Genomic DNA, 14,184 nt, shown 5'->3' on the forward strand with positions numbered 1-14,184 from the left:
GGGAAAACACACAAAGACAGAAAGTAACAGGGCCTGCAATGAGAAACAAGGTAAATACAAAATAAAACAGGAAATGGAAAACGAGACACAACATGAAACACAGGGGCTTGACTAGACATGACATGACGTGAATACATGAACACCTCACTTGGTATGACATAAATAGTTGATTAAACATGAAATGACAGACATAATAAATAAACATAACAGATTTGACGAGACATAACAGGCATTCATAACATTGTCCTTAAAACAACCCTAAACATTTGTTTTCAAAGATGAGCAACTCACCGAGTGGTAAGTGGTGTTCGTAGTTGTTTAAAAAACATATATCGGCGAAATATTTGGTTTCCATCCGTGTTATTTGCTATTGTGGAACTAGCTATGTTTTCAGATACCTCACTGAGTAGGCTATTAACTTCCGCTTGATATTTGGAATACAAAATGGCAAATTAAACACGACAGAAACTGTATTTCGCTAAGACACTGGTTTTGGAGCATCACCACTAACCAGTGACCACTCGGTGAGTTGCACATCTTTGAAAAGGAACATTTAAGGTTGATTTAGGGACAGCTTTATGAATGCCCGCACATGAAGCATGGGGGACCAATCGTTAAAATGTCGGCGTCAAACACACCATTTCATCCTAGACAAACCAGAAATGGGGCTCAAAGTGCAAAATAGTGAACTTATCCATACTCGTATTGTAAAAGGATAGTTTAGGATTTTTTGAAGCGAGATTGTATGTACTTAGCAGCTAGTCAGTGGATCATACACAGTAGACTGCTGCCAGCAGCAAAACTAAAGCAAGCCTAATCAAATCAAGGTCAGTTTAATGTACTTTATGTTATAAATATGTCTACCATTTGAGGTTGCTGCCAGACGATTTTTTCCGATAGGAAAACTAAGTATATGTCACTCTCTCCAGCACACCAGATTCCATTGACAAAAATGGCTATTTTACTTTGCAGCACAAAGGAGTTGCTAGTCCTCTGCTGCCTCGTTGAGGTCGTTTATGTAATTTAAGTAAATCACAACAAAGCTGAACTATCAACGAAGACATAAAATAGCACAATTAAACTTAATCATTGAGCCAGCAGTAGACCAGCAATTTCTGTGTGATGCAGGTAAAACTGCGGTTTTTGCCAATGGAATCAGGTGTGCTGGAGAGAGTGAATTAACAAGCATACTTCAGTTTCCTGTCAGAAAGGGCTGCTTGATGGCAAGGTAAAGCAGGAAAGATATAACTTAATATAGTAAGTGTACACTGAAAATGTATTTTATCAATGTAATGTTAAAACAAACACAATCTTACGGTATACAATACAATTCATAATAATACAAAAATAGATATTAACACAATGTTAGCATTGATATATGAGGAGATAGTTTCAAATGCAATTCATGTGTGGCTATAAGGGACTTTCTGACATCTGTTTTAGATGCTTACCTGTTACAGACTTTAAGAATACCAGATGAGTAGAAGCTCCATAGATGAACCACAACAGCCTTCAATCTCACAATTCTTGGACAGTCGTGTAGCGCATTACAGCATGAGTCATCCACAGCAGAAGGCTATCACCAACGCAATACTGTCCGACTTGATTATTGATTGCAACCTTCCCCTGTCTATTGTGGAACACAAGAGTTTTCGGCACTTTCTGACAGTAATTGACAGTAAGTACAGCCCAGTGTGTCGCAGAATGTTGACATCAAAACAGAGAGCCTCGCTGGGGAGAGACGTTCAAGATTAAAAACTCAATTGAGCAACACTGAGCATGTTTCAGTCACTGTGGACATTTGGTCTGACCGAAAGATGAGGGGATTCCTTGGTGTCACTGTCCACTGGATAGAGAAAGAGACAGCTAAAGAGAGGATACAGCTAAATACAAATCTCTTGGCCTGCAATCGCTTCAAAGGCTCACACACAGCTGAACGAATCTGTGACCAATTTGAGTCAATATGCGATGAATACAACATCAAAGATAAATTGGACTACATTATTAGTGACAATGCTGCTAACATGCGAAAGGCATTCACTGTGTGCTTCCCCAGTGAACAAGAGGATGATGACGGAGATCATCTTGATGACCCTGATTTGATAGTGAATTTGGGGAACAGAAAGGCATCCCTGCTGCAGTCAACACAAGATGGAACTCAACACTGAGGCAAGTAAAGGCAGTTCTCCATTGTGATCATATAAAGCTCTGTGCCATTCTAGAAAACGCTGGGCATAAGGAGTTGTCATTCACACCACGAGAGTGGAATCTGTTGAAGGAGTTGGTGGACATCTTGAAGCCGTTTGGAGAAGCAACTGATTTGACACGGGGAGAGAAGGTCGTCACAATCAGTGCAGTTGTTCCATCCATCTTGTCCCTCAATCATCACCTTGAGAAGCTGAAGCCTCAAGTTTGTTTCCTGAACAGCCTGGTCGGAAGTCTCCAGGCATCCCTAAACAAAAGATTTCTTGGGGTCTTCATTAACGTGAAAATGGCCGGGACTCAAGATGGGATCACTGCCCCCTTTTCAGACCCAGTCTACCTCAAAGCAGCCGTCTTGGATCCAGCCTTTTCTCTGCTGTGGGTGGAGCACCATGTACTGGTCAATCGTGACATCAAGGCACAACAAGTTAAAGGTAAATATTATTGACTTCAATGCAACTTTTTTTCTCGTAGTCTGATCTTATTGACAGCATCAATAATTGCATTTTTCAGTCTAACACTGTATCACCAACACCAATGGTAATAAGGGCTCTTTTGGTTCTGCTGTTAAATGTTTTTCCAGAATTGATCCTGCAAGATGCTGCAGAGACTGAGCAACCTGTGCCTCTGGTTGATGAAGAAGAGCAAGAGGACCTTGGACAAGGAGGAGGGCTGTTTGCTGCATACCATAAGAGGCAGAAGAAGGATGTTGGGACCACTCCAGCACTACAGCTAAGTCACTACCTAGACACGCCCTTTTGTTCTGGGCACTGAACATGAAGTCTCTTCCTTCACTCTTCCGAGTGGCCACCAGTCTTACATCATACTTCACATATAGTCCCCTTCCACACACACACACACACACACACACACACACACACACACACACACACACACACACACACACACACACACACACACACACACACACACACACACACACACACACACACACACACACACACACACACACACACACACACACACACACACACACACACACACACACACACACACACACACACACACACACACACACACACACACACACACACACACACACACACACACACACACACACACACACACACACACACACACACACACACACACACACACACACACACACACACACACACACACACACACACACACACACACACACACACACACACAGTTTTGGGACTGAGGATATGTTGTATAAAGTGGTACCATGTTTGAAAAGGTTAAGGTTACACTTAGGTTTTGAAATGAGTTAAAAAGACTGAAAATGTTTTTTATAAAGTGGTAACACATTTGGAAAAGTTACATTCAACTGTTTTTGTGATCCTCCAAATACCTGTTTGAGGGTGAAGACATGTTTTTTAGTTCAAGGCTAGATTTAAGTTTTAAGGTGAAGAGTGTTTGGCAAAAATGAGGATCTTTTGAGACAGTTATAGTGCAATAAGCAATGGAAATACAATGTCAGCACTTTCTGTGGAAATTACATTTGCCTTTGTTTATTTCAAATGTGTTTGAACAATGTTCTTGGTTTGATAAATATATACAGATCTTAAAAGCATACATGATTTGTGTAAATATTATTTCTCCGTTGTTAACAGGACTTGAAACTAAAACGGTAAGACTTGGGACTTGTCTTGAGATTTGTCGGTTTTGACTTGGGACTTGACTTGGGACTTGAAAGCAAAGATTTGAGACTAACTTGTGACTTGCAAAACAATTACTTGGTCCCACATCTGGTCCATGGTGTTTTTCAAATCACCACTGAGCTTTGCACACAACACAGATTGATGAATAATACAGTGTAAATACTGCATGTGTGGGGCTATGGCAGATAGACGCGCCACCAGCCCCTGCACTCTGCCGGTCATAGCTAGAGCACCATCAGTGACCAACAGGCACACTTTTTAAATCCAGTTGACGTTCGTTAAAAAACGAGACTATCGTTTGAAAAATAACCTCACCTGTAGTGTGTCCCTCCAAAGGAATAAGCCCCAGAAGTTCTTCCCTAAAGCGATCTCCATCAAAAAACCTCACATAGATGCATAGCTGGGCCATGTCAGTACAGTCAGTTGATTCGTCCACAGCGGTTGATATAAACTCCGCTTTTCGAAGGTTTTCCAAAAGCTTCCCTGACACATCCTTTGCAAGTAGTTCCACTCTGCGAAGTGTTGTTGTGTCTGAGAGAGGTACGTTTTTAATGGCTGAAGTGACGCTGTCTTTTACTTTTTGGTCAATAACCACTTCATCAATGACAGCAAGCATGCACTCTTTAACGGTCTCCGCGTCGGTAAAGGGCCTCTTCTGTCTGGCTTGTGTCCAGGCTACTCGCAGGGATGCTATCGTAGCTCTGTCTTGTTCCGTGCAAAAGTGACTAAAAGCCACTTGACTCCGTTCAAACGATGCTAGCAGTCCCTATACTTTCCTTCTCCGTTCCTCTGAGCCCGCGGGAAAACTGGCAGAAAACGAGCCTTGATTTGAGTTATAGTGTCGCTTTACGTTGTATTCTTTCATCACAGATATACATTCGTTGCACAATAAACACACCGGTTTATTACTTGTTGCGGCTGGCAAAGTAATAAATATTTGTCAGTTCATTCATTCTGGAATTGGTGATTCTCCGAATCAACTTTACGTTTCTTTGGCTTGGAGAGAGACATCTTGAAACTGTTGTTAGTTCAAGTACTGTCTCTGTGGCCCAGGGACGCTGGAAGTAGGGGTGCTGAGGGTGCTGCAGCACCCCCTGATGAAGGACTATTGCAACACTGACATAATAAATTAATATTTTTTATTTTCAACTTTTTACTTTTCAATATAAAAACATTAATTATCTACTTTTACATAATCGTGATATTTTTGTTTCCTGTGTCATTAAAAAAAAATGTTATGTTCACAAATATGGCTTGTGAGGTGGTTAGCTTTAGGCACCAACAACCAGTCCCGAAGGATCAGTGGCGGTATCGTGGTAGCTACAGGAACTGTGTACTATGAGTCAGAAAATAATTTCCGATTTTTTCAAAGATAGAAATGGCCATAAAGCCAAACAACAAAAGTCATCCTGCAACCATGAGGAAAGTGTCCAGGAGAGCCCGTTGTCTTATCACTCTAGCACTGGCTGCAGCCCTGGGGAAGATGAACAACAGCTAATGCTGACTGTAGCCAGCAATAGTGCAGATAATGCTTATGTTACCACCTCCCCTGACTCTGAGGATGCTTTAGGAACAAGTGGGTATGTACCTGACGCATATTGTTTGGGTGAGGAGCCTTTTCAGCCAACAAACTTTACATTCCCAGCCAGACGCTTTGGCAATGAAAAATTCTCTCGGCCGTTTAAGTCCGGGTGGTTTACACGGTGGTCATGGCTCCACTACGATACAGAAAAGGACACAGCTCTGTGCTTCCTATGCTGCTCTGCCGTCAAGAAGCACCTTGTCAATTTAGACAGAATGAGTGTTGGGAGTTTTGTCAGAGGAGGATTTTGCAATTGGCGAAAGACAAGTGAGAAATTTAGCGAACATGAGAAATCACACTTTCATCTCGAAGCCGTACACAAACAAGCAGCATTAAAGAGAACACCAATCAGTGCAATGCTTTCACATGCTATCGCTAAAGACCAGATGACAGCGCAGACCGTTTTGGAGCTGGCCTTCAGATCTCTGAGGTTCCTAGCATGCAAGGGGCTACCTATGAGAGGATGGAACCATCGTAGTGGTGTGTTTTGGCACCTGATGCTTGAGAGAACGTATTCCCAACCTGCTGCACGCGAGTGGCTACTCAGATGGGACAACTGGATGGGAGACAACATCCAAAACGAAATTCTGGAACGATTAGCTCATGCTGTTCAGCACAAGATGGTAGCAGACCTACAGCTCCCCATACTATGGCTTGATTGCAGACGGAACAACAGATACAGTGGTATGCAAAAGTTTGGGCACCCCTTAGGAAAACCACTGCATCAGTTTGTCACTTGCTGAGCTTTTGAAGCAGCAACTTCATTTTAACATATGTTATACCTTATGGTAACAGAAACATCTCAGTAGTGAAATAACTTTTATTGGTCAAACAGAAACATGTTTATGTGCATTCAAACAAAAATAGGCATGTGCATAAATTTGGGCACCCCTAAGAAATAATTCCATTAATATTTAGTATTGCCTCCTTTTGCTGCAATAACGGCCTGTAGACGCCTCCTGTAGCCACAGACAAGTCCCTTAAGCCTGGCAGGTGGTATTTTGGCCCATTCTTCCACACAAAACGTCTCCAGTTCAGTCAGGTTTCTTGGCCTCCGTGCATGGACAGCCTTCTTCAAATAAATCCATACATTTTCAATGATGTTAAGGTCTGGGGACTGGGATGGCCATTCCAGAACATTGTACCTGTGCTTCTGCATGAATTCCTTGGTGGATTTTGATCGGTGCTTAGGATCATTGTCCTGCTGAAAAATCCAACCCCGGCGTAGCTTCAACTTTGTGACTGACTCTAGAACATTCTTGTCAAGAATCTCCTGGTACTGTAAGGAATTCATGTGGCCCTCAACTTTAACAAGTTTTCCAGTACCTGTGCTAGCCACACAGCCCCATAACATGATAGATCCTCCACCAAATTTTACAGTGGGCAACAAGTTCTTTTCATTGAATGCAGTGTGTTTTTTTCGCCATGCATACCTGTTCATGTTATGACCAAATAACTCAATCTTGGTCTCATCTGACCACAGTATTTTGTTCCAAAATGCTTCTGGCTTGTCCAGATGTGCTTTTGCATACCTCATGCGACTCTTCTTGTGATTAACACTCAGGAAAGGCTTTTTGCACATCACCCTTCCAATGAGCTCTTCCTGGTGCAAAGTACGCTGGATTGTGGAACGGTGAACAACTACACCATCAGCAGCCAGATGTTGTTGTAGTTCTCTGGAGGTGGTCTGTGGCTTCTCTGTGACCATTTTCACCATCCTTCGCCTGTGCCTTTCCCCTATTTTTGTCGGCCTACCACATCTTTCCTTCACACGGACTGTTCCTGTGGCCTTCCATTTCACAACTACGTTTCTGACTGTGGAGACAGACAGTTTAAACCTGTCAGATAATTTTTTGTACCCTTCTCCTAATTTATAATGTTGGATTATCTTAGCTTTCAGGTCAGTGGAGAGTTGTTTTGAGGTCCCCATCTTGCCACTCCCTAAGAAAGAACCTAGGCCAGGCACAGCCAGCTATTACCTATGTTAAATAGCCTTTTTCATGATTGGTTCCACCTGTCTTTGTAATTGAAGGTCTAATGAGCTAATCAAAGCAATTTTGTGCAGCAACCTGTCAGCTATAAATCCGTACAGGTGTTGAAATGAATGCTATTTATAAGGGTGCCCAAACTTTTGCACATCCCATTTTTTGCATTTTATTTTATTATAATAAAACTATGTAATGCTACCCTAAGAATTTTGGTCTGGAAAACACTAAAACGTCTACATCTTTGTAGGAAAACAAATGTTGTTGCTGTGATCTTCTATTATAAAGGAAAAGCAAATTGTCATGAAATCTCAGAGGGGTGCCCAAACTTTTGCATACCACTGTGTAACATCACGTGAACAATTTTCGTGTCATTTGTTCTACAAAGACCAACATTTCGCCCAGAAGTGCCAGTTTTTGGGATTCTACAACGCATCTGACACTACTTCGGAAACTCTATTCCTGTGCATAAAAGATGTGTTTTTGCGTTTAAACATACCTCTGGAGAAGTTGCAGGGATACTGTTTTGATGGGGCCAACAACTTGTCTGGGCAATTTTCCGGGGTCCAGGCGAGACTCGGAGGGGTATGTCCAGGATCCTTGTTCATACACTGTTGCAATCACTCCCTTGACCTGGTGCTGCAAGAGGTCGTGCGAGAGGTGCCGCTCATGGCTGACACACTCCAGTTTGTACAAAGCATATCTACTGTCATCAGAGAATCCACCAAGCGGAAGACCATTTTTGAGTCTTTTTTCGGCGATGAAGTGAGCTGCAACCTTCTTGGGTTGTGTCCAACAAGATGGTGTGTCAGAGCCAATGCCATATCCAGGGTTATACGTTCTTTTAGCGCAGTTCTCCAGACACTCCAAACGCTCCATCAAGACGGCAGCATTCGTGGTGAAACGAGGTCAAAGATCACTGGGCTTCTGAAACAAGCGCAAAAAGGCAAAACAAGCCTTCTTTGCTCCGAGTCATTCTTTACTCCGTGCGAAGCTGTGGCCAAAGTGCTTCAAGCTGAGTACTCAACCGTCGCTGGAGTGCTAGAATGTATACGGACCCTGAGAGAGCGCGTACAGGCCTTACGCACCGATAATGCTGTGGAGGAAATGCTGAGAAAAACCAGCGCATCAACAGCTGTACACAACCTCAGGATGCCTGATACCAACAGCCGGGTTACCAAGACACCGTCCAGATTTCGCAGCACAACAGAGGCTGAGGATATTGTTCCAGCAAAAGGAGTGGCGTCTTGGAGAAGAGATTTTTTCGAAGCGCTTGACCTCGTGAACTGTGAACTAGAACGCCGGTTTGATCAGAGTGGCATGGCAACCGCAGCACTTAGGGAGGCCACATTGCTTGCTGCCACAAAAGGCTCAGTAGGCACAGAGGCAGACCTTTGCTCTCTCAAGTTGCCAGAAAATATAGATGTGCCTGGTCTCCATATGCAACTACGGATGCTGGGGGGGCTAATGCAACAGGAGAACTTTTCAAGTCTTAACGACCTTGCGATGTACATGTCTAACCTACATGTCCAAACAAGAACACTTTTTAAAGATGTGGAAGCTCTCCTCCATCTCTGTCTTTCTCTGCCCGTTTCTGTGGCTTCATCAGAGAGGTCGTTCTCGGCACTCCGCCGCCTAAAGACTTCGCTTCGTAACACAATCAGTCAGTGTCCGAACTACGGGGGGACTCGGGGGATCCGAGACCCCCTGAAACTGACACGAGACCCCCCGAAAACATGATTTGGGAAATGTTGGGGGGTCTCTAAAATAGTGTTTTCGAGATCCGCGCTCTGAGTCAAGCGCAAGAGCAAGCGCACCCAGGCCCGTCGCGTTCAGGTAGGCATGGTAGGCAATTGCCTAGGGCCCCCGAGTAGGAGGAGGCCCCCCAAAGACGACAGGTTAAGATTTTTTTTTTTTTTTTTTTTTTTTTTTTTTCAAAATTCAAAGAAAAGTCTGATACAAATGCAACATGAATCAAACAACATGCATACCAATAAGACAGGTCATGTATTCAACAGCAATGACGATTTTAAATAGCTTCATAATAATAAGCAGTCATCTGTATATGAAGGGCTCTGCTGCGACTGCGAGGGCAGCAACAGCGCCTCCCTAGAGCATGCGATGTCCGAAAAGCGCAACGACACATTGTAGTCGAAATACCCCAGCTCGAGGGGGCCCCCCTTTCCCATGCATTAGCGCGACAGCGTCAAGTGCAAGTGAAAAGTGAAAAATTAAAATGAAGCGAAATTATCTCTCCGGCAATCAAAAAAAGAAGAAGAAAAGGGAAAAGGAGCAGAAAAGAAAACAAGACACCGGTAAGTAGAATATACACAATCAACATGAAAATTGTGCCAGGCAGGGTATACCATATTTTGCTAGAGTAGCGAGGTTGTAACGACGACTAGCTAGGAACCAGTGGTTTGGCATGCTAGCATGCTAACCAAACTTAAACTGCTACCTTTGACTTCACTATAAGTTCATAACGTTATCAGCTGGCCAAATTGATCAACGATTAATTCCTCTTAATATCCTAAATAAACTTCACATATGTTTTCAGTCGTTAGAGCCTTGAGACAACCAGTGAAATAGTTATTCCTGTAGTAGCTAGCTATTTAATAGGAGATTAACATGGGAGTTTACAATAATTTTGCTAGAATACCATTGGGTTGATTTACTTACTTTATTTACATTTTAACGGTTAACATCCCGGCGCAGATCAGCCACATGAAGAAAACAGCCACTTTAGTGTCAATTAATCCTTTTCTAAACCTATTCTGCCGTTTGTTGTTGTTGGTCTCCATGATAGCTGTAAATACCACTGGACCACCGTTAAAAACTGTACCGATAGCTTTGAGCTTTTTCTATGGGACACAGACAGTACACAGACACACACAGACACACCACGGGTGCGGGGATGGCGCTGTTGCCACTCACAGAATTGATTTCAGGAAAACAGCTCGTCTTAGTGACTGTATTTCTGTTTTCAAACCAGTGAAAACGGGATTATTGTAAGATTTTATTATTATTATTTTTTTTACTTTTTTTTGGTGAAGCAGTGCTTCACCTGTAGTCGTATAGAAACCGCCACTAAACCGCCTAGTAGGAACTGTGTGTAATGCTTTTAATATCTATTTCACCACAATTATCAGACTGTAAAATGATAGGATTTCAAAAGCATTTGAAAAATAACCAAGCTAATCATACAGTACTTATTCTTTCTCCAAGGGGCATTGCTGAAATTTCTTCATCCCGCTCTACCAAGTGTTGTCTCTGGTGCTACTGAAGGTAACGTTCTTTTCTACCTATTATTAGTGCCTTCTATCAACACACTTGATGTTATCAAAATGACTTTACATTTTTCTAATTCAAGTCATAGTTGTGTGTATTCATTCCACTTGCCCACAGAGTCTTCTGGACATTTCAAATATGTGGGACATTCACTAATGTTAATGAATAACTGAGTTGTTGAGATCAATGCATGCAAAATGTGCAATATAAATAAAAAGAATATTATTTATGTATTTATTTATTTTTGCACCAGGGCCATCAACATCGTCTTCGTCACATGTTTATGAGGAGGAGCAAGTGGAAGACAACATTGCGGCGTCCACACCACTTCCCAGCAGTGGTTCAACAGAAGGTGCATTAAGCCGCACAATTTCAACTTATCACCTATCATAGTGACCCAAAGTTATAGCAGCATGTGCTGTGAAAGTGTATTAAAATGACCATTTGCTATAAAGCGTTACACAAGTAGATCACCATACCTTAAGCATTTAGTTGTCGTACTTCACACATGAAACTGTGCCATGAATTAATTTGTAATTACATATTTTTCAGCAGTGCCATCAACTCCATCACGACTTGAGGAGGAGCAAGTGGAAGCATCCACACCACTTCCCAGCAGTGGTTCAACAGAAGGTGCATTAAGCCGCACAATTTCAACTTATCACCTAACACCCATGTGCTATGAAAGTGTATTAAAATGACCCTTTCTTTTTAAAGCATTATACAAGTAGATCACCATTCCCTAGTTGCTGTACTTACCACATGGCAATTGTGCTATAAATTAATTTGCAACTATATGTTTTCAACAGTGCCATCAACTCCATCTCCACTTCATGAGGAGGACAAAGAGGAAGATGACATTGACATGGCAGAGACCACCCCACCATCCAGAACTGGGGTACCTGTAGGTATTGCAAGCACCACATTAAGTGATGACCCAGGATGTTGGCCCAGTGTCCTAACAAGCAGTATGCGCTGTGAAATAGTCAAAAAAGGACCTGTGCAAATCATGGACATTGAATTCCCGCAAAACTTAGACAATCCTCCTCGAAGATTCACCAAGGACAGTTACAAAAGAACCATGAAAAATGGTGAGAATATACATCGATCGTGGCTGGTGTATTCCATCCACACAGATGGAGTGTTCTGTTTCCCTTGTACTGTTTTCGGGAAGCGTGAGCGTGACAATGCCTTAACGACCTGTGGCTACGGTGGATGGAAGAACCTTTCCTATCGCCTAAAAAAACACGAGTGCACAAAGGTGCACTGTGACAATGTGAAAAAGTGGCACGACCTTCAGAGGAGACTGCAAACCAGTACACTGATTGATCAAAGACAGATGGAGTTGATGCAACTTGAAGTTGAACACTGGAAAGGCGTGATTCGGAGAGTGATTGCCATAGTTTCCCATCTGGCAGAACGCAACCAGGCTTTGAGAGGAACTACCAGTACCGTGTATGATCGCCACAATGGGAATTTTCTGGCTCAAGTGGAACTCCTAGCACAGTTTGATCCGGTAATGAATGAACACATCAGACGAATACAATGCAAAGAGACAAAGGTGCATTACCTGAGTGGAGTCATTCAGAACGAAATCATTCAGCTGGTCGGAGACAAAATCCTACAGGAGATTGCAAGAAGAGTGCACAAAGCAAAATACTTCTCCGTGATCATGGATTGCACTCCTGACATCAGCCACAAGGAACAACTTTCTGTTGTTCTCAGGATTGTCAACTGTGAAACACCTGTTTCTATTGCTGAGCATTTTTGGGGATTTGTACATGTTGAAGACACAACTGGTAAAGGGCTCAGTGAAATCCTGCTTGACCAGTTGGAGAAGCACAACCTCAGCATTTCAGATTGCCGTGGGCAGTCATACGACAATGGCAGCAATATGATGGGCCACAAACAGGGTGTGCAGGCAAGAATTTTAGAGCTGAACAACAAGGCGCTATGCATCCCATGCAGCAGTCACACACTAAATCTGGTTGTGTCAGATGCTGCCAAGTCTTCAGTGTTGTCCATGTCTTTTTTTGGTATGCTGCAACGACTGTACAACCTTTTCAGTTCCTCTGTGCACCGCTGGGCAATTTTGAAGCAGCATGTGAAGCAGCTCACCCTTAAGCCACTTTCAGGGACGAGATGGGAGGCCCGAATTGACAGTGTGAAGGTAGTGCGGTACCATCTACCTGAAATACTAGACGGACTGTCAGCACTGGAGACATATGCTACAGAGAAGGGGGACTCAGAGACCATGTCCTCAGCAAAAAGCTTACATGGTGAGCTTAAAACATGGTCCTTTCTTCTGTGCACAATAACCTGGTACAACGTTTTGTATCAGGTTAACCATATGAGCAAGCTCCTCCAGAGCCCGGATGTTTCAATGCAAACACTGAAAAAAGAAACCGAGGGAGTGACAGAGTACCTAGAAGATTTCAGGGAAAATGGACTCGCATCAAGCCAAACGGATGCAATGGAGATTGCAGAAGATCTGGAAATTGAGAGGAAATTGCCTGAGAAAAGGCAACGTAAAAAGAAAAGGCAGTTCCTTTACGAGAGTACAGATGAAACCCAATCGACCCCAGAAGAGGCCTTCAGAAGGGACTTCTTCCTGCCTTTGGTTGACACTGCCATCACCAGCCTAAAAGACAGATTTTCCAGACTGGAGGGGGTGTATGCCCTGTACGACTTCCTGTTCAGCATTGATATCATGAGGGCCACAATCAAGACTGGGAAATTGCATGAGAGATGCAGGAAAGTGGAACAAACCCTCCATGATATTGATGCAGACGACTTGGCATTGGAGATCAACTCTGCTGTCCACACCTTTCCAGATGAAGTATCCAGGTGCCCATTTAAAATGCTGGACTACATATACAGTGAGAAGCTGTTGGACCTGTACAGCAATTTAAGCATTGCACTGCGCCTACTTCTGACCCTTCCTGTCTCGGTTGCCTCCGGAGAGAGGAGCTTTTCATCTCTGAAGCGCATAAAGAATTACATGAGGTCAACTATGAGCCAAGAGAGGCTCTCTGGACTGGCACTCATGTCAATTGAGAGTGACGTCCGCAGGTCTTTGGACTTGGAGGGGATTGTGTCTGCATTTGCTGAGGCCAAGGGCCGCAAGCAGCAGTTTCAGTAGGAAATAAAAAAAAAAATAAAGGCTACTTTTCAGTGTATGTTTGACCTCTTTTGTGATTAAAACGCACAGAATTGCGGAAATTTTTTTTTTAAAGGCCCCCAACAACTTCTTTGCCTAGGGCCCCCAAAATCCTAGAAACGGGCCTGAGCGCACCCCCCGAGAGAAAAATGGGACCCCCCGAAAATCTCGGCATAGTTCGAACACTGCAATCAGTCAGAGGAGACTAACGCACCTGGCCCTGCTGCACATGCACCAGGATATCCTGGACACGCTAGACATCCATGCCCTCATGACGGAATTCATCAGCACCACCCCAGAGCGCAAGACAACCTTTGG

General features: G+C 43.2%; 1 protein-coding gene across 1 annotated transcript; it reads left to right on the plus strand.

Moving 5' to 3' along the window:
• The first annotated feature begins 10,974 nt into the window (after nucleotides 1–10,974).
• On the plus strand, nucleotides 10,975–13,885 carry LOC134866448 (zinc finger MYM-type protein 1-like). The gene is made up of 3 exons (XM_063886634.1): nucleotides 10,975–11,058; nucleotides 11,259–11,339; nucleotides 11,516–13,885. The coding sequence occupies exon 3, from the start codon at nucleotides 11,572–11,574 to the stop codon at nucleotides 13,846–13,848; it is 2,277 nt and encodes a 758-aa protein (XP_063742704.1). The 5' UTR covers nucleotides 10,975–11,058; nucleotides 11,259–11,339; nucleotides 11,516–11,571; the 3' UTR covers nucleotides 13,849–13,885.
• Nucleotides 13,886–14,184: the final 299 nt, after the last annotated feature.

The sequence above is a fragment of the Eleginops maclovinus genome, chromosome 6, assembly GCF_036324505.1.
Source record: "Eleginops maclovinus isolate JMC-PN-2008 ecotype Puerto Natales chromosome 6, JC_Emac_rtc_rv5, whole genome shotgun sequence".
NCBI lineage: Eukaryota > Metazoa > Chordata > Actinopteri > Perciformes > Eleginopidae > Eleginops > Eleginops maclovinus.